Here is a 26749-nt window from a genome sequence, read left to right as displayed (position 1 = left end):
GGATGGTTTTATGAGATATGGAATTCTTAGTTGACATATCTTTTCTTTCCACACTTTGAAATTATCATCCCATTGTTTTCTGGCCTTCATGATAAATATGTTGTTACTCTTGTTTAGGATCCTTTGTTCATGATGAGCCACTTATTTTATGGTGCTTTGATTATTCTCTCTTTGTCTTTAACAGTTTGGGTTATAAAATGTTATCATGTGGATCCCTTTGCATTTATTCTTCCTTGAATGTTTGAAGTTCTTAGATGAGTAGTTTCATGTACTTTAGTAAATTTGGAAAGTGTTGGCCATTATTTCTTCAAATATGTTTTCTGTGATCTCTCCTCTCTTTTTGGAAAACTGCATAACTGGTATTTTGGTACACTTGTTAGTGTTTCATAAGTCTTTTAGGCTCCCTTTATTTTTCTTCTTCCTGGTCTTCAGAGTAATTTCATTTACCTCTGCAAATTTGCTGATTCTTTCTTCTGCCTGCTCATATCTGCTACTGAAACCTTCCAGTAAATATTTCATTCCAATTATAATTTTCAACTCCAGAATTTTTGTTTTACTCATTTTTATATTTATAATTCTTTTTAAATTTTTATTTGTTTATATATCATTCTCCAAGTTTCCTTTAGTTTTTTTTGTTGTTGTTGTTGTCCTTTGATCCATGTTTTTCTTTAGCTCTATGAGCAATATTTTCTGATTTTTTTTTAGACAAAGTTTCAATCTTGTTGCCCAGGCCAGAGTGCAGTGGCATGATCTCAGTTCACTGCAACTTCTGCCTCCCAGGTTCAAGCGATTCTCCTGCCTCAGCCTCCAAAGTAGTTGGGATTACAGGTGCCCACCACCACACCCAGCTAATTTTTTTGTATTTTTAGTAGAGACAGGGTTTCACTGTGTTGGTCAGGTTGGTCTTGAGCTCCTTACCACAGGTGATCTACCCGTCTTGGCCTCCCAAAGTTCTGGGATTACAGGCATGTGCCACCACACCCAGCTATGAGCAAATTTTTAAAAGTCTGAGTCAGCTTTTGTCTACTAATTCCAATGTTTGTTCTTCCTCAGAAAGTTTTTGTTAATTTCTTTTTTTTTTCCTGGGTGTGGTCCAGACTTTCCTAGTTTTTTACATATTGCATAACTTTTTGTTTTAAACTCAACATATTTAATATATAATGTAGAAACACTAGAAATAATTTTCCCCTTCTTAAAGTTTATTGTTATTTTCTGTGGGTTACCATTATTGTTTGGAGTTGTTGTTGTTTTTTTTTTTTTTTTGGTTACTTTTCTCAAACACTTTTGTAAATTTTTTTTTATTGTTACATATTGTCACTTAAATCTTAGTTTCTTTAGCTTTTGGCCAGCTTGTGGTTTAACAAAAGTTTTCTAAATGCCTGAAAGCCAACAAATAAATAAAACAAAAAAATCGTCACTCTGCTGGCCGACACAGGATTGGCCCTATGTTGAGGCACTCTTTCCACTGTTAGTGGAAAACTCAGAATGCTTCCTTAGCCTTTACTTCCTGTTTACATGAGTCTACAGGATATTGGGAGATAAAAGCTTAGGACTTTCGAGGTCTCATTGAACACGTGTCCTGCGTCATTTATCTGGGATCCCCACTATACATTAAGAATTCTCAAAGCTTTCATTTTTTAAAATAATCCTCTCCTGAGAATTTTTTGTCAGGGCTTCCAATGTGTCTACTGATTGGCCCAATTGTAATCAATTGATCCAGGCTTCAATAGCTTTTTCATTTGCCTCTTGATATTTTTCAGTAATACCCTCTGCTTAGCTCTTTCTCCTCATTAAGAGAGTTCTATTTTGGTGAGCAAAACAGAGGCAAGCACCTTGGATTATTACTTCAGGGAACTTCAAGACTAGTAAAAATGCACAAACAATCATTTGGGAACAAGTTCCACTCTGCAAACTCTGAAATCAAGTAACCACCCTGGGAATGTGGGCTTCTGTTTTCAAGACTGCTACCACTCAGGAGGAGGGGTGAGGCAAGGCTAGGCTAAATTGAAATGCCACAGAGTTCACTTAACGTGCTTAATTAGCCTTTTTCTTGACTCAGTACAGGCTTCGTTGCTGTCAGCCTTTGACTATTTTCCCAGATTCCAACAAAGTTGACCCTGGCAGTCTTTGTTCCATTCGTGTGCAGGGATAGACCCTTGGCGTTCACTACCAGATTGTTTTTGCTGGTGTCATTTAGTGAAATCTGTAGATTTCTTTTTTAAAAATGGAATGAGTAGTGATGTGCATTTGCTTTAACCATATTTTTGGCATATGATTTTTCCAATAACTAGACCATTGAAAAATGCTTTGGCTCCTATATAGGTTATGCATATCCCTCTTGCTGGAGAAGACGTATGTGCAGTTTTCTATTATAAAACCTGAATTATTTTTCTTATAAGAGAACAAAAGGTGGAATAAATTCTATTCCCAAGCACAGATCAACTATAGAATAAAAGCAGAAAAATTTCTGGTGAACACTATAGGAAGGAAATGCAAGAGACTAGCCTCATTTGGATACATTTCCATAGTGATAAAGTAGTTCATATCTACTAGATTAATTGTTAGTTCTTTAAATTTTTAAAAGCCTTTTCAGACTTTTTATTTTTAAAAAAGATTCCTCTTGTTTTTCATTAAGAAACAAAAACGAACAAACACACACACACAAAAATGGCGTCAGTCTTGTGAAGGCAGCAAAAAATTCTAGTGCCTAAGAAGTTTGTAAATCAGGAAATCCTATAGGAAGAAATAAGAAAAATGGTAGTGATTTTTATGGTGTTCAAGTATTTAAAGCTTTAAGTCAATATTTTGACTGTTAGTAATAATTATTAATAGTTCTAGGAGGTACTAACTACTATTTTGATGTTCTCAGAAAAACAAATGGGTTTCAAAGAAGTGCTAAATCCCTTGCCTATGATTGCATGGTAGATGGCATAGGTGGGATTTTAATCTACTTCTTCAAAGCTCTATAAAAGGTCGTGCAACTGCTGTAAAAGTGAAAGCAGGTCAGATTAAGTCCAAGGACCTAACATTGAGTGTGTCCTGTATGTGTAGCCAACACAAGGAAGAACACACGATTGAGAATAAAAGCAAAGAGAAGCTCAATAATTTCCTTACAGAAACAAACCTTACCAAATCCCATCACTCAAAGCAAAAGGAGTTACATAATCTATAGATGCTACAAATATATTCTGAAAAGAAAACACAATGTGGCATTGTTTCAACAATGCACTGCTCAGCTCCTAATATTTTGAGTATTATCCAGTAGAGCTCAGCTATGTAGATCCTTCAAGGGAGGAATTAGTCCAAAGTGATGAATGATTTATATTATTAATAATTCTGATCATTAGTGATAATTAGCATATTCTTTTTTATTTGAAGTAACTCTAAAAATATATTTTACACATAATTCATTAAATGATTGCTTTTTGTTGCAAATGATGCACTTGTTGCAAGTGATGCATCTGAAGTGTGTGTGTTTGTGTTTCATTTTCTTTTCTGCCAGGCTTCCATCGTAAGTGTTAGCTATATCCCTCTAGCTAGATCCCTTCTAGTAACAGTTCCTTTGTGACTTTCATCTACATTTAATTGACTGATGGCCATATAGAGATAGGAAAAGCACTTTACAAATCCTGTGGCTAAATGAAAAGATCAAATCTAATAATTATAAGAAATTTAAAATCAATTAGCAAAATAAAAAAAAAAACTTTCATTATTGAGTTTTAAATTAATTAACATTGATTACGTATTTTAAACATGTAACAGCAATGTAATTTCCATCCAAGTGAACTGCAACCAATTTTCAGTTTGCTCTTATAAACAATCTAGGTATAGGCCAGGCGCAGTGGCTCACACCTGTAATCTCAGTACTTTGGGAGGTCGAGGCGGGCAGATCACGAGGTCAGGAGATCGAGACCATCCTGGCTAACACGGTGAAATCCCTGTCTGTACTAAAAAATACAAAAAGATACAAAAAAGAATTAGCCGGGCATGGTGGCAGGCGCCTGTAGTCCCAGCTACTGTGGAAGCTGGAACAGGAGAATGACGTGAACCCGGGAGGCGAAGCTTTCAGTGAGCCGAGATCAGGCCACTGCACTCCATCCTCGTCGACAAAGCGAGATTCAGTCTCAAATACATAAATAAATAAATAATAAACAATCTAGGTATATGTACTTTTCCATTCATAGAAATGTTATGATTTAAAACACTGAGATTCTTAAAACTAATTTATTATCTGAGTATTCTCAGATTTAGCATAATCACCATTATACACACAAAAACCAAACCAATGAAATTATAGTACTGAGGTAGACTTACAATATAAGTATCATCAACATACTTTGGCTTTTCTATTTCCACTTTCTTCCTCATAAAATTTCTCAACATGTTTCTCTAGAGCATCATTGTGTTAATTAAAAAAGTCGTCATCAGAGAAAGGCTACTAAATTTAATAAGATTAAGTTTTCAAGCAGAATTGATGAAGTACCTATAAAATTCAACTACTTCAACCTTGTTTGTCCTCACATCTGTATTTTGTATGCTTAGTTCAGTCTCTAAAATAACTATGCCTTTTCATAAGTTTTCAATAAAACAGCATTCAATGTTAAATTCTACAGTTCAGTCACTAAATTGCACATGATAAAATTCAAAATGGAAATCATCAAATATTGTTGAAAATGAGAGTCAAGACAATTATCAAAGGTGTTATTTTGAGTACAGAAGTTGTGAAAAATAATTAGTTAATGCGGGTTGGAATTCAAAACAGATTTTCAAAGACAGGATAGTTTAGGGAACTATAAAAAATTATCTCTGATTAACATAATAAAATAATGTCCTCCGAGGAGTAATAATTTATTCCAGTTTTACCATAGAATTGTTTTCTCATGTACACTTCTATTTACTAAAATAATAGCTGCAAGCATTTTATCCTGGCAAACATTTAGCGTCATTGTACTACAAAAATTCTTTGATGATATTATATAATAGATTATAATGCTGTCAATGGTTCCCTATGTAATATTTAGTAACTATGCCCTTTCTTATACTATTTACTTATAGTTGTATCATTACCTCATTGATTCATTTATACTATAAGGAATCTTTTTATTTACAAATATTTTTTATTAAGTTTTATATCTAAACATATCCTGATATTTTTAAAATGATTCATCATGTCTATCTTGGTCCCATACTTCCTTGAAGATGGGTCTTTATATGAATAAATCTTTTTATTGAAGCATCAAGTACAGTCTGTACTTACATCTGGATTCTTAGAAATGTATATTTAAGATTAAAATGATGATAAGCAATTATCATCTGAAACTATCTGAAATTTTTATCTAAAACTCATATATATTTTTATATATCTATCATCTATTTATGTACCTATCTATGCATTTTTTCTCAGTACAAAAGTAATTTATGTCCACTGAACAAAGACTGCAAATGTAAACCAAACAAGACAAAATGCACTTGACCTGAATAATATAGATTTGAACTCCATGGGTTCACTGATTTCTTTCATAAATATATTGAAATTTATTTTGGAGATTTGGACAATTTGAAAAATTCTCAGAACAACCATGTAGTCTAGAAGTATGAAGAAATGAAATAAAAGTTATGTATATTATGAAGCATATAATATATTTAGATACTAGTTTATTTTATTATTTACTATTATTAAGTATACACAAATCTATTATAAGAAGTTAAAATTTATCCAAACTTATGCACACAGTCACTTACCTGCTGTACATAATGCCATTCACAATCCAGAGAAATGTAAACAAACCAAGATGCAATATTAAATTATAACTGCATAAAATTAACTGTAGTACATACTGTACTACTTCGTAGCCACCTATTGCTCTTACAGTGAGCTAAAGTGTTGTGAGTGTCCTCATAAGACGCAATCATCTCCACTCCATGTGAGCAGTTCGTCTCTCCAGTAAGTTTTGTATCACAGTAAAAAGTGATCACTCACGGTGCTCAAGTATTTTTGACCATGTTCCATGCAATGCCATAAACTTTGAATAACAATTTGAGACACATACAAAGTACCACTAAGTGTGTGGAAATGCTCCCAAGGATCAGAATAAAGTCACGATATTAAAAGAAAAACTTGGTTTGCTTGGTATGTACCATAGATGGAAGTCTACAGCTGCGGTTGCCTGTCATTTTAGACAGACTGTTCATATTGTAAACAGATGATGCAAACTTATGGCAATGAAAAATATAGTATAGTACTGTAAGCATATTTTATCTTCATTATGCTTTTCTAAATAACATTTTCTTTCCTCTAGCTTACTTTATTGTAAGAATAAATTATACAATTTATATAACATACAAAATATGTGTTGTTTATGTTACAGTAAGACTTCAGGTCAACAGTAGGCTTTTAGTAATTACGTTCCTGGGGAGTGAAAAGTTATGAGCAGGTTTTTAACCATTCATGACGTTGGTGCCACTATCCCCTATGTCGTTCAGTGGTCAACTGTAAAACATAACAAAACAAGTTTAATGCAGTTTTCCATAACCACAGTTAACCTCTGAGCATGTATCTCTTCAGTCCATGCATAGACTTTGCTTATTTTATTTTTAATGGCTTAATTATACCATTCGTGCAATATTGTGCTATGTTTATATAATTTATTGAATCTTAAATTAGTGTTTTATAAACATCTTTTTAACATGTGTATTCTGTTGCGCCAAGTGGCTATATCATTTGTCATTTACATAAACATTTTTATCTGGGCTTTTAAATTGCTTAAAATGTTTCCTACAACATAATAATGTTAAGAATGTATTCATGCATAAAGATTTATTCATATTTATGATTATTTCCTCAGAATAGTTGACCAGGAAGTGAGTTAGCATCACAAGGGGTAGACATACGTGGAAGATCCTTCATGCTAATTACTAATTACTTTGTACATGCAAGTTACACCGCCATTCGGAATATAAGAAAGTGCCAATTCCACTGAGCACTCTTTAAAATTATATGCTTCTAATTTATTAAATTAAAATGATATCTAACTGATACAACTTCATTTAGTTAAAACATAATGAAGTTGAAAAGTTGCGTATTTTCTTTATATATTTTGATGCATGGAAGTAATATCCAAACAATGCAGAAGTACGTATGGTAATAGGTAGTCTCCTTTTATAAGGGCTCATAGCTTTTTCTCTTCAGGAGGATGGAGCAGGTTGTTGAGTAATCTCTCAGATTATTTACTGAAGCGATTACATAAAAGAGCATTAAGATATGCAGTATTTTTTTTATATCTGGAATATATTCAGTTAAAAATGAAGAATTTTGGAGACATCTCTGTGTCAGTACTAATATACTATCCTTTTTACAACTGCAGAGTGGAATTTCATTTGGTGGAAGGTTCATAGTTTAGGCATTTCTCTATCATTTTACATTTGAATAGTTCTACATTTTCTTGTTGCAACCAGTGCTGCAATAAATATCCTTGTGCATGCTATTTTGTGGTCATTTTATGAGCATTTATTGATGGGAAATAGTGAAGGACATTATTGCTTTATTAAAGCAGAGTCACAACTTAACTTTTATGAAATAATGCCAAATCGTTATCCAGAAAACCTAAAACAATTACGTTTCTATCAATAGTATATGAGAGATTATATTTGTTCACATCCTTGGCAGTCTTGGATCTTAACACATTTTATTGTTGTTGCTAATTAATGGGTGAAATAAATTTATCTTTTTAGGGATTTAATTTACATTCATCTAATTATTTATAAGATTGTGAATCTTCTGATGTTTATAGATCATTAATTCCTCCCTTATATGAGTAATAGCCATTTGTTTGTTACATTTCCTTCTCAGTTCTTTTCTTGTTTTGACTATTAATAATTCATTTTATAGTCAGAATATTGACCTTTTCTGTCATATTTTCTCTTGTTTGTTAGATTACCTTAACCGTTGTTTATTTTTAATATAGTCACCTTTATCAAGCTTTATGCTTTTAACTTATATGACTTTTATCTTGCTTTAAAAAGTCTCTTCTTCAATATGTATGGTTTTTGTTTCTAATAGCATTATAATACTATTAATACCAATCGTCAAATATTAGATATTATTCTTAACCTCAATTTTTTTCATTTATATAGATATCATTTTATGTTAAAAATGATATATACATGTGTTTTAATATTAAGTTACCTCAGTACTCTGGATTATACAGTGTTTAGCTGAACTCACTATATCATATAGCCTATATCGATATAAAATGCTACCTTTATTATATCATTAATTTTTTACATATGATATGTTTTCTTCTAAAATCCTTATTCTATTCCACCAATATTTTCTCTTTTGTTAAAACACCAGTACATTGTTTAGATTTATGACAGTGGAGTGTAGTACGTATGTGTGTGTGTATAGAGGTTTGTGTGTGTGTGTGTATATATACATATACAAGGATTATGTAATCAGGAAATTTATATTATATTTAGGAAAATGTCATCGAATAGTTTTTCTTTGTGTTTTTGCCCTAGAACAAAATTTATTTAATGGGTAAGACATTCACATTGTTAAAGGCATACAAACAGAAGTTATATATCTTGAAAAATCTCCCTTTTATCCCCTGCCTTTCACCTGCACGGTTTCTACACTTGTGAAGTGCTACTCCCATCCTCAAGATAAGTAATTGCTCTTTTGATTTGGGGTGGAAGAGAGTAAACAGAGTTGAATTAATTCATTATACTCCCTAGTTCACAGAATACCACAATTATTTATCTGGACAAGATCACTCTTTTATTAGTTTATCAGTTGTCTTTATTTCTCTTCCACACTTTAATTTTCCTTCTGCAAACCGTGTAGTCAACCACTCTCAAGTTTAAAGTATCCTTTGCTTTGTATTTTTCTCATAAAATGTGTGTAGCTTTTTGACTTGTTTGTGTTTGCTTTCTTTTTTTTTTACATTTTTCATTTATATAAATGATAATATGGCCTATATGCCATATTGTGTCTTATTTCTTTTCTTTTCTTTTCTTTTCCTTTTTTGAGACAGAGTCTTGCTCTGTCATCCAGGCTGGAGTGCAGTGGTGCGATCTCAAGTCACTGCAACCTCTGCCACCCAGGTTCAAGCCATTCTCCTGCCTCTGCTTCCTGAGTAGCTGGGATTACAGGCACGTGCCACCACGTCCAGCTAATTTTTTTTTTTTTTTTTTTTTTTTTTGTATTTTTAGTAGAGATGGAGTTTCACTATATTGGTTAGGCTGGTCTCGAACTCCTGACCTCAGGTCATCAAAGTGCCACCGCACCCACCTGTGTCTTATTTATTTTCTTTCACGCCTACATTTTAAAGAAATATTCTTGTTGCTCTTTGTATATTTGGTCTACTGCTTTATAATCATCCATAGAAATCTATAGTGTGGCCCACCATCTTTTACTTAATCAATCATGTGTGTGTTCATGTAGCTTCGGTCACTTCTGGATTGGTTGATGACTAAGCTCAGCTAGGATATCAGGGATGGGTGGGCTTCTCTCTCAGTGCTTTTTATCGTCAATGATGCTATACCACATTCTTCACAAAGTGACTGCAGTACTCTAAGAGGGAAAGCCTTAACTGGTCAAGTCTCTGCTTGCCTCCTGTTTGCTGATATTCCGTGGGCCTAAACAAGTCACATGGCCAAGTCTAGGGTCAGTGTGGGAGAGGACTACCCAAGGGCATTGATACTGGCAGGTAGGATTAATTGGAGATTATTATAACCACCTAGTATTTAAGGTATTACTTCAACTGTTTGTCTCTCTCTTGAGGTAGCTTTGTATTTGTCCCAATTTTATTGAATAGTCCATTACTTTGTACTTGCAGCCCATATACATGTAGTATATTTCTGAACATTCTATTTATTTCATTGGTCTTTCTCTTTCTTAATAAATAAATTCTTCACTGATTTCCTTCTAGAACCTGTGTAATATATATAAATATGCAGGAGAAATAATCTCCCACAATTTTTTTTTTTTCTCAAAACCTATTCGCTGTCTTTTTTGGTAGGGTTTCCATAAACTTTACAGTCAGTTTACCAAGTTAAACAGCATTAGTATTTTAATTTTAGATTTTAGAATCAGTCAATCTAATTATAAACTGTTAATATTTTGAAAGAGTGTATTAAATTTATAGATTGACTTTTAACATATTTTAAAGGAATATGATAGATTTCTATTTATTTCAGTCATTTTTAATTGTAATATAAAGAAAAATTTATTTCTGCTTCTGCGTGTTCACAGATATTTTACCTTTTTAATTGCTAATATTAATCAGTCATTTTTCCCATTCTCTCTCTTGATTAGTTTTTGTTAGTATGTATAAAATATATTAATTTCTGAATATTATTTTGTGCCCTTGACATTTCAAATTATTCTATGTTAACAGTAGGTTTACAGTTAATTTTCTAGTGTTACATATATTCTATTATATCATCTTTTTCCCTCTGTTTGCAATTTCTAATCTGCTAAAAATTTTCATCTTTTATTGTTATATTGGTTAGTATTGTATTTTTAGTTCTGAAATATAATTTTGATAATAGGCCTTGACCTGGAGAATTTGTTCACTTTCAGATTTTCAGAATACTTGCTTCTAGAATTTGTTTTCTGTTTAAATCCCTTCAGGATTTATCTCTTGTCTTTGATTTAACATTTGGTATCTACAAAAAGGCTATTTCTTCTTAAATCAATAATAGTTAAATAAATCCAACCATTAATTGAATAGCTCAAGGAAAACATAGGAGTCAAAGGCTAAAATGCTTCCAAATGTTTATTTAGAGATAATTTGAAGACCCTAAAAGCAAAACACAACTTTGACTTTGTTTTCCCTAATTTGCACATACCCCAAAACATGCAAACCAAAATGTAAACTTTTTAAAAAATAGCAAATCCAGATAAATTTCTAAACATATATTATAGTCTATTTTATGTATATTACATAGTCTGGTAAGCAATAATTACTCATGCAGTTTTAATGTGTCTGGAGAATTTGTAAAGGGTAATTGGAAAATAATAATACATTAACTAGTATTGATCATGTGTGTAATCTTTACTACATGATTATTAAAATTATGTGTATTGGCCAGACACGGTGGCTTACGCCTGTAATTCCTGCACTTTGGGAGGCTGAGGTGGGCGGATCACGAGGTCAGGGGATCTAGACCATACTGGCTAACACGGTGAAACCCTGTCTCTACTAAAAACACAAAAAATTAGCCAGACGTGGTGGCAAGTGCCTGTGGTCCCAGCTACTTGGGATGCTGAGGCAGGAGAATCACTTGAACCCAGAAGGTGGAGGTTGCAGTGAGGCCGAGATTACACCACTGCATGCCAGCCTGGGCGACAGAGTGGGACTCTGTCTTAAGAAAAAAAAAAAAAAAAAGTGTGTTTTACCTATAATTAAATGTTAAGAAGCATTTTATAAAACTTTATCAGAAGTAAGAAAATGTTACCTAAATATTCATTTCAGGTAAAAACAAAAGTTAAAACAATTTATGTTCCCCACTTGCAAAGTTGATACAATTTTTCTGTATCAGCTGTCAAATGAGCCCTACTAGAAATTAAATATACATGTCAGGATCCTCACTCCATGTAGCTCTATACATTCACTGGACTTGAGTTTTTCACAGTCTTTAGCTAAGGAACTCGGTGCCTGCTGTTTTGCATTTCCATCCCCAGGTACATTTTCCACTCCTCTGTACCTTGCCCTCTATCCGGAAAGGCTAGCTAATATGGTTTCTGGTTACTTTGGAAAATGAGAGGCCTGACTGGAGATTGCAAGGAGTGGGACCAGAGTACTAGCCCCCACCATCAGCTCCTTGTCTGTTCATTTGTAGGAGAGCGGTGGTTTCCTCAGATCAGAGTTCACAGATCCTCAAGAAGCATACATTTGCAAATAGCTCCATTCTTCCAGGATCAGCAGCAGTAACAGCTTCGTTGTTACTCTCCTCATATTACTGCATTATCCTTTGTGGTCAGTTGACACTTCTCTGCAAATAGTCACTTTATTGTGCCCTTCTTGATTTATTCCAATTAGAATTTGCCCTCTCCTTCTGGGATCTAGACCAATATAAACTCTTCAAATGAAAGCCTAACATAACAAAAATGTAATTTAGTAGCTGAAGCCGGGATATAGCTACATCTATCCCTTCTCCCATCTTTGAAGAGGTTCCGGAAACACTTTTTGAAAGTCAGGGCATAGGAACAATAGGAACATAAGCACCCTTCTGCTTGACAGTAGTTTACCTTAAGGATAGAGACCATTTATTTTCTCTCTATTTCCTTCATAATGTTTTACGCCGTGTATACACATAGTAGATTGTGAATAATTATTGAATTTGGTCATATGCTATCTAGAATCCAATTCATGCAAAACCTGTTTCTTCATAAAACTTTATTTTTAAGTTACTATTTCTGTCTTACATGTATAAAATGAACACGTTGGTAATATTTTTTGATTAATTAATAGATTGTTTCTGTTTTTGAGACAGATTCTCACTCTTTTGCCCAGGCTGGAGTGTGGGGGTTTCATCTTGGCTCACTGCAACTTCTGCCTCCCAGGTTCAAGTGATTCTCCCACCGCAGCCTCCCAAGTAGCTGAGACTACAGGTGCACGCCACCACATCTGGCTAATTTTTGTATTTGTAGTAGAGACAGGTTTTCACATGTTGGCCAGGCTGGTCTTGAATGTCTGGCCTCAAGTGATCCATCCACCTTAGCATCCCAATGTGCTGGGATTAAAGGTGTGAGCCACTGCTCCTGGCCTTGCTTTTGCCTTTGTTTCATCTTACTTTTCTATTTCTACCTCTGTATTTTATAAACATTTTATCATCTTCTAATTGTTTACTCTGTTTCTTCTATGCCACCTCTGACCCATTTATCAACTACTGCATAAAACACACATTAATCAGAAAAATGAGTGACTTTAGGGAAACTACTCTTTTCAGATTATTTTTTCAATCCCAAATTAGGAAGAACAACCAATTTTATAAAATGCCACCTTAAGACATAGTTGTCAGTTTTGTATCCTAAGCTCTTAATCTCCTCAAAAAGAGTTAGAGGGCTTTAATATTTGAAAGACAATCTACAATATATATGATGTACATAGATTTTAGCTAGGCATAGTGGTTGATTTCTATAATCTCAGCACACTGGGAGGCCAAAGTGGTAGGATCCTTTGAATCCAGGAGTTCAAGGCTAGCCTTGGCAACACAGCAAGATCCATCTCTACAAAAAATATGAAAATTAGCAAGGCATGCTGGTATATGCCTGTAGTCCCAGCTACTCAGAAGTCTGAGGCAGGGATTCCCTTGAGCCCAGGAGTCAGAGGCTGCAGGTACCTAAGATCAGGCCACTGAACTCCAGCCTGGGCAACAGAGTGAAACTTTGTCTCAAAAAAAATAAGTAAATAAAAATTTAAATTTAAAAATCTGATTCTGCCATATGTCCCAATTACTCACTAAAAGTGATAGACCTTTATACTGCAATACTAATCCTGTTCAGCAATTAGACACTTTGAATGTACTATAATTAAATTATGTATTTAAGTTTTGATTTTGCCAAGTACAATTAGACTCCCTATGTATCAGAATAAACAGAACACTGAAAGAAAATAAGGACTTCCATATTCAGAAGCACATTCTAGTTTTTTAAGGAAAAATATCTAAAAGTGGAATGTAGGAAAGAAGTAATATAGCTAAAACGTTTAATGTAGAATTTCTATGATGTACTTATTCACATGGGAGAATAGCCTGTGGTTTATTTTAGCTTCTTCAACCTCTGCTTTGGAAACAGAAAACTTCAAAGTGCTATCATTTCTCAAACACATCTAAGCATTAAGACCATTCAGAAACTGTCCTTGCTCTTGTAATAAATCTTTACTAAATGTGGCAGTTCTAGTTCTCTCTGCTTCCCCTCTCACAAACATGAATGTGACCATGCTTTATAAACAGGTATGTTTTACTGAACTATTTATGTGATGATGTTCAGATAAAAACTAAATCCTCTGGTACTTGAGTAGGAAGGGCATTCCATCTTTTCTTACAAGGGTTGGTGTGGGATAATATAAAAAACTAAATATAAATTCCTTTATGTTCATTTATTCATAAACAAATGAATGATAGCTCATGTCAGATTTATGGTTTATGTCCATGAAAATACTGTGTCAGCTATAACATAATGGAAGATGTCATTGAAACAGCATATTGTGAGTGGGTTTACTTATTAATTATGTGTAGGGGAAGAATTATGATAACAGTATCTTATATGTTCAGCATTTCTTACCTTTCAGTTAGAAACATGACATTTATAATCCAATTAGAAAAAAAAAAGAAAAGCTAGATATTAATAATCCTACCCGCACTTAATTATAAAACACTAACCACTTAATCATGTGTTTTGGATTTAAGCCTTCACAAGTAAAATTTCTGTAATACAAATTCCTGTGGCTGTTCAAATTCCGTGGTTCTGGAATTTTTTTTTTTTTTTCCAAAGAATATGACTTTAATAATTGGGACATCGGAACAACTTTTGAAATGCTTTTGTTTTAGACATGAATTGCAGCACAGTTGGTTTTTATAACAGGATAGAGTGTCTGGCTAACCCATTCCTCAAATACACCCAATCACCACTCACTACTTTTCATTTGCAACAATTCATGTACATGCGAAGGCTTGTTCTGAAATCTGAGGTGGTGTAGATGATGCGGTTTGAGGAAGAAGATCATGTAGGAATGGAGAAGAAGCATTTGGTCCTTTCCCAGCTATTTGTGTGGAGATTGAGCCTCAGTGATTAAACATTGAAAGTCAGTAGTAAGAACTGTTGAGATGAGAAGTTCCAAGGACTCTGGAGACAGCCAGTGCTATGTTAAGCCAGGAGACAGAATACTTATTCTGCAAATCTTACAGAGTTCTTGACTTACGAGCTTTAATGTATCTGGGACCATATGAGGACATTGCTCTTGGTGGTGACCACGATGAATTTACACATGGAATTGCTTGCAATCATGAGATTTCTTCAGTAGCCTCTCAGGTGACTAATTTGAAAAGAGAATAGGAGCCTTGTAACATGCAAATGGTCCAGTGACAATGCCTGGGGAATACTGTTTTATGAGACTGTGTGACCAGGGACTGAGTCAAGGACATGGGAAACCATTCATTACTCAATTGTAAAAATTGCTGCCTGGCTTTTGGGGATGTGGAGACCTTCAAGCACTGACTCTATCAGGCTTTGTGGTTTTCAACCATGGATCCCTAAATACTGTTCTCTTCCTTCCTCTGCCAAATAACTTCCCTTACAAGTCTCCTGAATTGCCGTGACATAAACGCTAACTGCAGCTCTCCATATCCTTTGATATCCAGGTCCTAAAGTAAGCCAGAACATTTTCTGTGACTTTTAGCAAAAATTCTTGGGTAAGCCAAGGATGTATTTCAAATCCCATCATCTGTGCCCAGCTCAGGTTCATCTAGCACGCCATAGCCTACTGCTCCATGTTCTCAGTAAGTACTGAAGCAGTGCCGCTAATGAAGGTGGAGGTAGAGTGAGCTAGGCTGTCTTTATTTTTAACAATGTGAAATATTTGGTGATAAACCAATATGTGGACTGGAGATAGACACTGTTGGTACAAGTGAGAGCAAGAATAAAAACATGTTTTTTTATTGTCAATGTGATCTCTCTAATATACATGAATGGAAAATCATAGCCACACTTGAGTAACACTATTTTTAACATTGTGAGGATATTATCTGCACAGAAAAATTGATAATAAGTTTGTGTTGTTTTTCTCATCCTTGGGGTATAATAATCTGTTGTCCTACAGAAAAAGTTTTATGTGATTAATAATTGGAAAAAATGCTACTCAAGGTGTAAAGGACTGGCAATTTCTATTTATTGAAAATCTACTGCATGCCTGGTAATATACATGCATATACTGTCATCCTCAGAGCAAGGTAGTACTTTTATCCTCTTCCTGTTGATGAGGAAATTGGAACTCGTGGAAGTCAAGGACTTTACATAAGGTCACATTTACGCAAGGTCTATTCTTTTGAAAATCTGGATCATGAAAATAAGTTAGCTTGGAATGAAAGCCCTTACTTCATCCAAAACAAGTCTCTTCATATGAATCATTTCAGGATCTTAGCTTAAATCATAAAAGCAGTAATTAAAGTTGAGCCTTTTTATGAACTTTGTAATAAACTACATTGATTAGACATTCAGAAAGAGAAAATGATTTGGAAAGAAAAAATTACTATAACTCTTTTCACCAGATTTGACAATCCATACAATGCTATGCTGAGAGCCCACACTTTTCTATTGGCATTAATTTCTTAGAAAAAGCAGTAATTTTGAGAGTCAATTTTAACTCTCTTATTTCTCAGTCTGCAACTTTCTGTACATATTCTGACAAATACTAGACAAACTATGTTAGGCCTAATACTGTGCAGGATTTTATTATACTAAGCAGGCATGAAAGTTGAGAGCCTCGTAAATATTAATCAGAGACTAATGAACAGTGGGAGACTTCTGAATATCAATCTGTACTAGGGGAAATTTTGAATTAGAGACATCACTTCCTAACCAATAAATCAGTGGTGAAAAATTGCAGGCGTTCTCATGCATCTGCTTATGTAGCTACATCTCCAGTCCTAAAGGAGCATACAATGCATATGCCATAATAGATGTAATTTTATCACCCCACACGGATCTTCTGCATTTTTAACTGGACCATTTTTTAAAATTTTTAATTACTTCCAAAAGTAGCTAGATTGTATCACAGAAAAGTTGAGTACATTCGGTAGTATCAAAGTTAAAATTGTTCGGGAGTAAAGAGAGCTTGTCTCATTCTTCCTCATTAGCATTCGAAAATCTAGCTCAAAGGGACTAGAAGACTCAAGGTTAAGAGGAGAGCTGAAATGTCAAAGCTTGATTGGCTCATTGCTTTTGTTCAGTGAGCCTAGTACTGCTTTTCCTCTGAGCTCATGTACAATTTATAACAGAAAGATATTTTTCAACATAATTCATAATTTTACAAAGAATACAAATATATTTACACACCTATACATCCTTAATGGTTGTCCATTAATAGAAAAATACTATATTTTTATTTATAGTAAATGGAGTTAATTATTTTTTCAGACAAATCTGAGATTACGTAGTGATACTTATGATGTTTATGATTTTTTGATGCAGAGACACAAAAATATGGGACTCAGTTGACAGTTTGAAGCTTTTTAGTTCCTTATTACTCAGATAGGATTTTAAAACTACACTATGTTTATACATCAGGCATTAATATTTTAATGAAAATATGTATAAATAATTATCAACTGTATGAACGTTTCTTCATACCATCATAATCAAGACTGAAAATTTATCTTGAATGGGTATGGTATGAGCTGGGTTTACAGAAAGTACACAAACACATTTATTAAGGATACAGAAAAAGATAAAGAGTTAGCAAATAAGCTACAAGTGGTGGACATCATTCAGAGATACACTCAAAATATTATTTTCAAGTATATTGCTTTATGCCATTTCGAATACAAGGAACAAGAAATAGTTATGGAATTAGGTAATAGTATAGCAGAATGCTATAATCAAGCTTTATTCACTAGCCCTGTTTCACTTTTTTATCACTCAAAATGTCTAGATTCATTAGAGACAGGGAAAGTTATGTTGATCTGCAATATATTCCCAGTGTCTTGTGTGTAGTAGTTGTTTAACAAATATTTAAGAAAGCTTTATAAAGGAGTAGCTATACATTGCAAATTTTCTTTCACATAAAAGAATTTGTACTCTCTCTAATAACAGCAAGTAGTCTCCTCATAAATTTTAAATACAGCTAAAATTATAATATGGTTTGTCAACTATATTTAATGTAAGAAGAATGGAAGCAATTATAATTTTATGTCTATTTTCATAAAATATCTGTGCTTAGGAACTCCCTTTCTTTTGCAATTGCAAAGCAGGACTGATTTTAAGAATATTTATTTTATTTTTCTATGATATTTAATGTATAAGTTTATTTATATTTTTGAGCCTGCTAAATGCTTACATTTAAAATTTTAAAGAGATATTACTCTGATTGCACATTATTTTGTACTGTGTGTGGAAATGGTCATTTTTTTACATAAATAAAACTATGTGTGATAATTAGCATAAAGATAATTACACAGGTGATGATAACATAATGGACTCTCTTCAGAGTTTTTGTTTTGCTTTATGTTAATACTCATAATAAGGTAATTTCATTATATTACTTATGAACACAGTGAATGGAAAAATATTTCTCTTTATTATGAGCTTTTAGAACTATTAGGAGGTGACAATCAATATTATTAATGCAAACATAAATAAAAATCCTTTACAATTCTATTGGCCAATATCTACTTTGGATATAATTTTATTTAATAGTTTCTATTTCATTGTATCTTGTTTAACTTATCTTTGCTAGAAAGTTGCTTGTGTTCTAGGTGAGTTTAAAGATATATTTATACTTGCCACAGGTATCACTGATAATTCTCAAGCAATATTTAGCAAATATGCTTTGAAAAGTTCTGAACTAATTTAAGGTCAACAAAACAAACAAAAATTGTTTAATTGGCTTTAATATAAAAATAAAGTTCTTTATTCAATATAGGATAACAAATAAAATGCAGGCATATCATTAAAAATCCCAATATAAATATGGAAAGGTTGAAAAATGTTATACTTAAGTTTATCTAAATAATGATGAGTGTCAGATTTATTTAATGGTCAAAAAACAACATAAGAAGTAAGTGAAATGAGTGAAACCAATATATGTTCAAGTCTTTTACTCTTGCTGGGTTTGGCAATAGTTAACCAAGCTTATTTAATATCAGATGGTTTAGAGACGTACAGAATAATGTATACTTCTTCTTTCCCTCTATGTTAAAAGCAAAATTTGTTGCTGCAATTAACTAGATGTATTGTTTTTAATTATTTTTCTTTCTACAGCATGAGTTATGATGATTTGGATGTAACAAAAGAATGACCTAGAGAAAGAAGGAGAGTGGCACAATCTACAGATTAATTCTAGCACAAGTGTAACACAAATTGCTGCCTTGCCTGACAATTAGAGCCTGGGCTTGTGATGGACCTCTCCACCTGTATCTATGGCTAAAAACTCCATTGTTTCCAGTCTAACTCTGATTTTCATTTTTCTCAGGTTTGGATTTGTTCTTCATAAAGATGAAGCTGCATTACAAAAAATTGATCTTGAAACCATGTCATACATCAAGACAATTAACTTGAAGGACTATAAGTGCGTTCCTCAGTCATTGGCATATACACACTTGGGAGGCTACTACTTCATTGGCTGCAAACCTGACAGCACCGGAGCAGTTTCCCCACAGGTCATGGTGGACGGTGTAACTGACTCAGTCATTGGGTTCAATAGTGATGTGACGGGCACTCCATATGTTTCTCCAGATGGCCACTACCTTGTCAGCATTAATGATGTGAAAGGTCTTGTAAGGGTTCAGTACATTACCATCAGAGGAGAAATACAGGAGGCTTTTGATATTCACACAAATCTGCACATATCTGATCTGGCATTTCAACCATCCTTTACTGAAGCCCACCAATATAACATCTACGGTAGTTCAAGCACACAAACTGATGTGCTCTTTGTGGAGCTCTCTTCTGGGAAGGTCAAGATGATAAAGAGTCTCAAGGAACCACTCAAGGCAGAAGAATGGCCTTGGAACCAGAAAAACAGGCAAATCCAGGACAGTGGCTTGTTTGGTCAATACCTGATGACACCTTCTAAGGACTCTCTCTTCATCCTAGATGGACGACTCAATAAATTAAACTGTGAGATCACTGAAGTTGAGAAAGGAAATACAGTCATTTGGGTTGGAGATGCCTGAAAACCCTATGATACAATTATTGGGTGAAGCAAAACGCTTCATTAAGCAAAACTATACATTGCACTTAATCCATTGTTTAAATTTACAACTTAACTTTCCAAGTTTATATCCTAGTCAGACAAAATTTACTTGGTTGGCCCAAATAAAATAAGTTGTTTTTGACTAAGACATACACAATTAAGAATAGTGGTTAATTAGAAATATTTAGCACACTATTGAATGAGAAATCACATCAGTCACAAGAATCAAATGTGTAAATTATGCTTTAAACAATAAAGTAGGATTTAAATCATTTAAAAAACTAAACTGCAGGGAATTTCAGATGACGTAAGCATTATTTCATTCTGAGGGTAGTTTATTGTTTTCTCTGTCCTTTTGGTATGATTAAACGAGAAATAAAAGGTGTTGTGGAAACTTAAAATTCTTAATTCAAAATATTTGGTCCTCTCCACTGTTTATAATATTTTGTGCCTTGAAGGGAATGTCACAGGAGAAAAGGAAGATTAAACCTGCATACTAAATGCCCTCATAACTATAAATTTCTTGTTGTTAAAAAACATCTCTTGCGCCAAAACCTGCCTTCAGTCTTTTGTTTAACCCTCAGTGAACTATCAATTGAAGGCATAAGTTGGCCTTAGCTTGTACCAGGTGTCAATCTCTACTTGACATTTACTGTATAATCTGCAGCATGCTATAGAAAGTGGGAAGGAAGGGAGGAAAATAATTACAGTCAAAATATTTGCAATCTATCTACTCATTTTGCTTTCAATCACTAGAGCGCATTATATTTTTAATGCAAGTTTGTCTGGGATGTCAACTGCCTACAGATGTTTATTACAAGCAGAACAGATTATTTATTAATAGATTGTTTCTTTTCATATAGTCCAGTGGTTCATCATCAGGAACTTTCAGTTGTAAAAAAAGAAACATTACTTTTGTCTGCTAAAGTAAACCATATATAGGGAAATTAACACCTAGGAAAAGAAAATTGGCAAGAGAATTGATGAGGTATTAGTGGTTTAGAAGAATTAGTAATATAAGTTGGGAATAAAGGGGTAGCCCCACAGTGGTAAGTAAAGATGTAGTTCTCCATTGTTTTTGCTATTTAAATATAATGTATCAAAAACCTTTATTCCAAATAATTTCCCCAAATGGTTTATTTTATTCATCTCCTATGTAATCCTAAAAGCACCTTCTCACTATGTGCTGTAGTTTGAAACCTAACTAATCCTCCTACTTGAGACACTGCAGAGAAGTAAAAATTGTTGCTTCTCTTTTAAGAGGAAATGAGAAGGCCAGCAGAAGTAGATTAAAACTAGAGAGCTGGTTTATTAAAATAAGCAGATAATTATCCAGGCTTAAAGTCATAGCTTACATGTTTTGAAAATCTTTGTACTTATTTTTGTTTTTATTGTTGCAAAAAATGTTAATGGGCTGTTGAAATGACCTCCATTTACTTAAGGTAATCCAATAAGATCTTTTTTAAATATACAAATTTTACTCAAGTTTAAATTGTGTAAAACTGCTTAGAAACCTGAAATTTTATAGTGTGTAATATCTTATGTGTATATAGCATCCTGAGCTGTGTGATACAGTAGATTTCTTCTTAGCAGAAACATTATGCAAGGTGGATTTAATAAACCACAAAAATCAGCTTATGTTTCTACTTATTGAATCTGCTTTACATTTTAGTAATTTTCTTCCTTGTGAACATGAACCATATAAAGTGTCTGTGACTTAATGATTTCATGTAAGTCTTTCGCATACATCCTTCTTTTGTAACTTACACCATGTGGATGCTCTGTCTGTAGACACTGCTTGATAAAAGGAGAATAAACCTCTTACATTTTAACCCTTGAGAGTTCAGTCAATGATTTAATATGCATACCATCTTTTTAAAAATTCCTCCCAATGCTTCAGATATAGTGTGGTGCTCTGAATTATTCTGAAAGTGATGAAATCAGGTGAAGGTAAAGTAAACTGAGATCAATCAAGGAAAGAGAAGTTAGTTTGCCTTTCTATATAAAATCTAAATTGGATATCCCTTGATTATTCAATATTTGCAGCAAGCCATATGTTCTTTACATGATGTCTCTTTTTATAGAATACCTTCTTTTCTTGTATATTCAATGAAAATATTGTACTGGAATATCAAAATTATACTCAAAAGAGTAGTCTTTCCTTTCCATGACCTTACAGCATTAATCACACAAATACTGAGTCACTTTTTAAAAACATTCTGATTGTTAAAATACTGATATTTGTGAGCTTTAAAAAAATCAGATGAATATGTATATTACAATTATATCTGAAGTTGATATTTCTTCAAAGACAAGGTAAAAGGTTGAGTAAGAAATAGCACACAGGGAATCAGTATTATCCTATGCATACCCTGATTGAAGTGTACTGTAAATACTCATATTAGCAATAATGTGGGTGTGTATAAAAAGTGAAAGTGAAGAAAAACTAGGATAAAATTATGAGTAAACTGCTTTAAAAATAAGCTATAGGCTGGGCGCGGTGGCTCACACCTTGTAATCCTAGCACTTTGGGAGGCCGAGGCGGGTGGATCACGAGGTCAGGAGATCGAGACCATCCTGACTAACACGGTGAAACCCCGTCTCTACTAAAAATACAAAAAAAGTAGCCGGGCGTGGTGGCGGGTGCCTGTAGTCCCAGCTACCCGGGAGGCGGAGGCAGGAGATTGGCGTGTACCCGGGAGATGGAGCTTGCAGTGAGCTGAGATCGCGCCACTGCACTCCAGCCTGGGCGACAGAGTGAAACTCTGTCTCAAAACAAAACAAAACAAAAACATGCAAAACAGACCGGGCGTGGCGGATCACCTGAGGTCAGGAGTTTGAGAACAGTTTGGCCAACATGGTGAAAGCCCATCTCTGCTAAAAAAAAAAAAAAAAAAAAAAAAAAAATTAGCCAGTATGGTGGCTGCCTGTAATCCCAGCTATTTGGGAGGCTGAGGCAGGAGAATCGCCGGAACCCGGAACCCGGGAGGCGGAGCTTGCAGTGAGCCAAGATTGCACCACTGCACTCTAGCCTGGGCCACAGAGCGAGACTGTCTCAAAAACAAAAGTAAATAAATAAAAAATAAATTTTAAAAAAGAAGCTATAACCCCAAAGAATAGATTTGTTTTGTTCATTTGTTTTTGTTCTGTCGCCAGGCTGGAGTGCAGTGGTGCAATCTTGGCTCATTGCAACCTCCTGGGTTCAAGTGATTCTCCTGCCTCAGTCTCCCTAGTAGCTGGGATTATCGGCACTCGCCACCATGCCCGATTAACTTTTGAATTTTCACTTGAGACAGGGTTTCACTATGTTGGCCAGGATGGTCTCGATCTCTTGACCTCGTGATGCAACCGCCTCGGCCTCCCAAAGTGCTGGGATTACAGGCGTGAGCCACCGCGCACGGCCCCAAAGAGAATATCGTTAACAGACAAAAGAAAAAATAAAAAAGAAATTATATCAATGACAGGCACGGAATGAGTAAAGGTATGAAAGCAAGCATGGAAATACGATGTGGGGTGGTCATAGAGCAAAACTGAAAGATGTAAATTATTTATTTTTAAAATTGTTGATACAGGTAAGACAAGAAAGTAGGTCGTAAACAGTTTTTAAGGGAGAGAGGTGAAGATTGAAACTAGTTTAAAAACTTGGAATTAATCCAGGCAACCATAATTTTTCACTGCTTCTGTAGATACTGAATAACGAACTTCTAAAAAGAGAAATGATAGTGAAAACAATATTTTTAAAATTTATGATCCTTTTAATGGAATGAAAATTTAACTGAAGACTAGGGAAACTGAGGGAAATGGAATTACTTTGGTAACTTTTGCAAAAATGTGAGTTTATTATCTTCAAGACACGACAATTAAATTGAAAGCATATTTTAAAAAATAAGTTTTGTTAAGGAACCATACCTGAAGTGGCAACTGAATAAATATGGATCATAAAAGGGACAAAAATGATAAGACTAAAATATGACACCCTCGATAGAAATAAGAAAGCCTTGAAGGAGAACTAAATTCGGGTGACCGAATGAAGATCTGGATAAGGGACAAACTAAATGGAAATATAGGGCAAAGGATATATGCCCAGGGAAGTGTCATCATATACGGCAAATAATGTAGTTTTTAGGGGTCATTCTACCTTCTGTCTAATTATATCCATGTAAAGTTGAAGCACTTAAAATATTTGCGATTTAGGGCCTAACAACCTTTCTGATTCCCACTTAAAAGTTATTCACAGAATTTTACTTTATGAAACCAATTAATTCAGTTGAATTTTACTAATCAAGATTTTTACATGATAAAACAATATGTTTAATACTACCTGACAAATTATTATATTGTGTAAATATCTGAAGACAGAAAAAAGTGAAAACAATATTGATATTCAGGAAAACATCTTTGTATGACGTTTTCACTATTTATGAAAACCAATAAAATGAAATAAAAATGTACAACCCAATGTTGCAATTTTAAGAACTCTTAAGGGGCTCTTCTATTTTCACTTGCTACATTTAGCATGTTCCGTTATGAACGGGCAAAGAGAACAAAGGAAGCACCTACCAAGTATCTATGTCTACTTTTCTTTCAATCACAGTCTAGTATCATTTACCTCTCCTGAGAAACTTCAGAGGCAGAAATGTATTCTGAAATTCATGCCATAGAAATTCTCATCTGTTGTCTTAAGTCCTGGTAAATTTTCCCGTCTTTCTAGAAAACTAAATCTTCACCATATAAGCATAGCTTGTTTGTTTGCCTTTATAAATTGCATAGTCCTGTTGGTAAATGGAAAAGCACTTAGCTTTTCAGTAATATTCAGTGGCAAAATGAACCTGTCTCTGTGGTATTTTGTGGATACTGCACAGCCATTTTACAGTAATTTACAGCTACAGTTGGCGAACTGGAAAAGTTTTAACAGTTGTTCTTTTCTACTAGAGTTTACCAATAATAAAATTCTCTATTTTGGAACTTGTTTTCAAGGCTGTAATTAAATTTGGCTGAAATTGACAAAGAACACACCAAAATACTAAACATATTCTGTTTTGATGTTTTGTAAATGTATTGAAAGACTGTCTCTAAATACACATTTTCCTGCTTTTTAGAAGAAGAATCAAAATCACCTCAGTGTCAAAAGAATATTGATATTTCAATTGGAAAAATGTCCACATTATTTAAGTGGACAATTACTCAGTTATTCAAATATTCAGTAATTATTCAAATATTCATTATTCAAGATACTTTTTGTATTTCAATTAAAATGAACAGTGTTATTTTACACCTGGACCTATAAACTTGTTCAAAGTTACAAAGTCCAAATAAAATATCTCATGATAATCAAGGCAAATATGTGAGAAAATATAGCTCTTTAAAAATGGTTAAATATGGCAGGACGCGGTGGCTCACGTCTGTATTCCCAGCACTTTGGGAGGCCATGGCAAGCGGATCACAAGGTCAAGAGATCAAGACCATCCTGCCCAACATGGTGAAACCCGGTCTCTACTAAAAATACAAAAATTAGCTGGTCGTGGTGACGTGAGCCTGTAATCTCGGCTATTCGGGAGGCTGAGGCAGGAAAATAGTTTGAATCTGGAATGCGGAGGTTGCAGTGAGCCGAGATCACACCACTGCACTCCAGCCTTGTGACAGAGTGAGACTCTCTCAAAAGAAAAAAAAAAAAAGGTTAAATATTGACATACTCTGCTCATACAGCTGGGTTTTTTTGTTGTTGTTGTTTTATTTTGTTTTGTTTTGAGACGGAATCTTGCTGTGTCACCCAGACTGGAGTGCAGTGGTGCAATCTCGGCTCACTGCAACCTCTTCCTCCCCGGTTCATGCCAGTCTCCTAACACAGCCTCCCGATTAGCTGGGACTACAGGCGCCCGCCACCACGCTCTGCTAATTTTTTTTTTTTTTTTTTTTTTTTTTTTTTTTTTTGTATTTTTAGTAGAGACGGGGTTTCACCATGTTAGCCAGGATGGTCTCAAGCTCCTGACCTTGTGCTCTGCCCGCCTCGGCCTCCCAAAGTTCTGGGATTACAGGGTTGAGCCACAGTGCCTGGCCCCACCTGCTGTTAAACTACTTCTGCTCTTCAGTTTCTGTCCTTTCAGAACTATTAACAAAGAGTACCCAAAATATAAACATTTGATTTTATAAAGTATAATTTATCATTTTATCTTTCTTAATAAACATTATCTTCAAACATTAATTATTCTGTAGGGTAATTGTTATAAGTTGAGCAAGAGTGAATATATTGATAAGTTACTAACACATAGCATGTTAATTTTATAGCATTTTTAAAAGTTGCTTGCTGATAGAAATATCATTTTTAATTCATCTATTTCGGTGCAAATCTGCCATATGCCATACAGTTTTCCACTTTAAAGCAAGTAAACACCTCACTCTGCGTGTGTGTGTGTTTGTGTGTGTGTGTCTGTGTGTATGTGTGTGTTTTAATTTGAGCATACAAAAGTGAAAATACATCTAAGGACATTGGAGGATGAAATGTTAATATTCAAACATATCCCATTAGTATTTTGGAATGCATATTAAATCTAGAACCATGACAGTGAGTTACATAAAAATTATTATAATATAGGATTCCCGTATAAATTTGTAGAATGACTATGAATCACAGGATCTCACATCTCTCATAGCATTCAAATAGATAAAAACACAGACTACCAATCTTGGTAAGGAGAAATCAAAGAAACACAAAGTCAGTGGATCTTCACTCTGGAGATGCTGTAAGATCAAGTAAATTAGGATGTGTACTTATTTACAGACTCTCAATAATGTAATACTGAGTTCAAATAAATATACATATACATACACAT

General features: G+C 34.0%; 1 protein-coding gene across 7 annotated transcripts in view; it reads left to right on the top strand.

The window, feature by feature from the left end:
• The window catches only part of FSTL5 (follistatin like 5), a 786887-nt gene extending 765136 nt beyond the window's left edge, over positions 1–21751 (top strand). For all 7 annotated transcript variants that reach the window (XM_008000150.3, XM_008000148.3, XM_008000146.3 and 4 more), the window contains one exon: positions 19197–21751. In XM_008000150.3, the coding sequence (XP_007998341.2) occupies positions 19197–19899 (703 nt within the window). In that variant the 3' untranslated portion in view covers positions 19900–21751. The remainder of the gene's footprint in view (positions 1–19196) is intronic.
• The last annotated feature ends 4998 nt before the right edge of the window (positions 21752–26749 follow it).

Source organism: Chlorocebus sabaeus, chromosome 7 (genome assembly GCF_047675955.1).
Source record: "Chlorocebus sabaeus isolate Y175 chromosome 7, mChlSab1.0.hap1, whole genome shotgun sequence".
In the NCBI taxonomy this organism is placed as follows: Eukaryota; Metazoa; Chordata; class Mammalia; order Primates; family Cercopithecidae; genus Chlorocebus; species Chlorocebus sabaeus.
This window is presented reverse-complemented; position numbering and strand designations above follow the sequence as displayed.